This window comes from Capsicum annuum, unplaced genomic scaffold, assembly GCF_002878395.1.
Source record: "Capsicum annuum cultivar UCD-10X-F1 unplaced genomic scaffold, UCD10Xv1.1 ctg21889, whole genome shotgun sequence".
Lineage (NCBI taxonomy): Eukaryota > Viridiplantae > Streptophyta > Magnoliopsida > Solanales > Solanaceae > Capsicum > Capsicum annuum.
The window spans coordinates 1-1,252 of NW_025827875.1; the positions used below are offsets into that span (position 1 = coordinate 1).

Below are 1,252 nucleotides of genomic sequence, written 5' to 3' on the forward strand. Positions count from 1 at the left end.
CGATAGTAGTGACATATTGAGACAAGTGAGCTCATTAGCTGCATATGTTGTTGTTCAAGTAGTTATTTGGTTTTGAACGTATGTTTATGAAATTGAAAATGACCGACGTACGATCACACATGATATACGGCTTGAAAGAGAGAAGGTTAGAGATGAATTATTCAGCCATCTATTTTCTACGGAACTTGGCCATAGTATATTAATAATGACCCCTTCATTTTTTACTGGTCCGTGTGAGATTTTAGTTAGAGATGAAGGTCTTAGATCAACACTTCAAGTTACAGTTGAAGAACAAGTTGCAAAAACATTGTACTTGTTAGAACATAATGTGATAAATCGTGAGCTATCTTTCATCTTTCGACGATCTGGAGAGTCGGTCAGTCGTTATTTTTATGTTGTTCTACGAGCTATCTTGGGATTATATGACAAATTTATTAAACAACCTGATGGCTCCCATGTTCCTTATGAAATTAGTAGCAGTCAAAGATTCTACCCATATTTTAAGGTAAACATAATTCAACATTATTCTAATTTAATCTAATATAGAGGATATTTACAGTATTAATTGATATTATAATATTAGGATTGTATTGGTGCATTTGATGGAACACATATACGTGTTAAAGTTTCACAACATGAAGCACCAAAATATCGTGGGAGGAAAGATTATCCAACTAAAAATGTACTAGCTACATGTACATTTGATTTAAAATTCACATATGTGTTAGCTGGGTGGGAAGGTACAACGTCTGATTCAAAAATCATGAAAGAAGCACTAAATAGTCAAAATGCACTAAAAATTCCTGAAGGTAAAATATTATATATATTTATCTAGATTTAGTTATATGATTAGTATATAAGTAAATCTTTTACTTTTTATGTTTAGGAAAATTCTACCTTGTTGATGCTGGATTTATGTTGAGAAGCGGGCTTATTACACCTTATCGGAGGGAGCGATATCACTTGAAAGAGTATTCAAGAAATAATCCACCTCGAAATTCTCATGAATTATTTAATTTGCGACATTCTTCTTTGCGTAATGCTATAGAACACGCATTTGGAGTTCTTAAACAGAGATTTCCTATAATTTCTAGCTTAACTGAGTCATCATACGGAATTGAAACTCAAAAGTTGATTATATTTGCATGTTGTGTCTTGCACAACTATTTAATAGGTGTTGAACCAAATGATGAGTTACTCGCTCAAGTTGATGCAGAGCTTATGAATGATGATAACACTGTGCATGAAGAAC

At 32.7% G+C, this 1,252-nt stretch overlaps 1 protein-coding gene across 1 annotated transcript; it reads left to right on the forward strand.

Annotated features, from left to right (window-relative positions):
- Window positions 1-205: 205 nt before the first annotated feature.
- Window positions 206-1,239, forward strand: LOC124890672 (protein ALP1-like; the record flags this gene model as incomplete). Its single annotated transcript, XM_047402455.1, has 3 exons — window positions 206-505; window positions 584-809; window positions 887-1,239. Coding segments are annotated over exons 1-3 (879 nt in total), but the record flags the coding sequence as incomplete, so codon positions are not given.
- Between the last annotated feature and the right edge of the window lie 13 nt (window positions 1,240-1,252).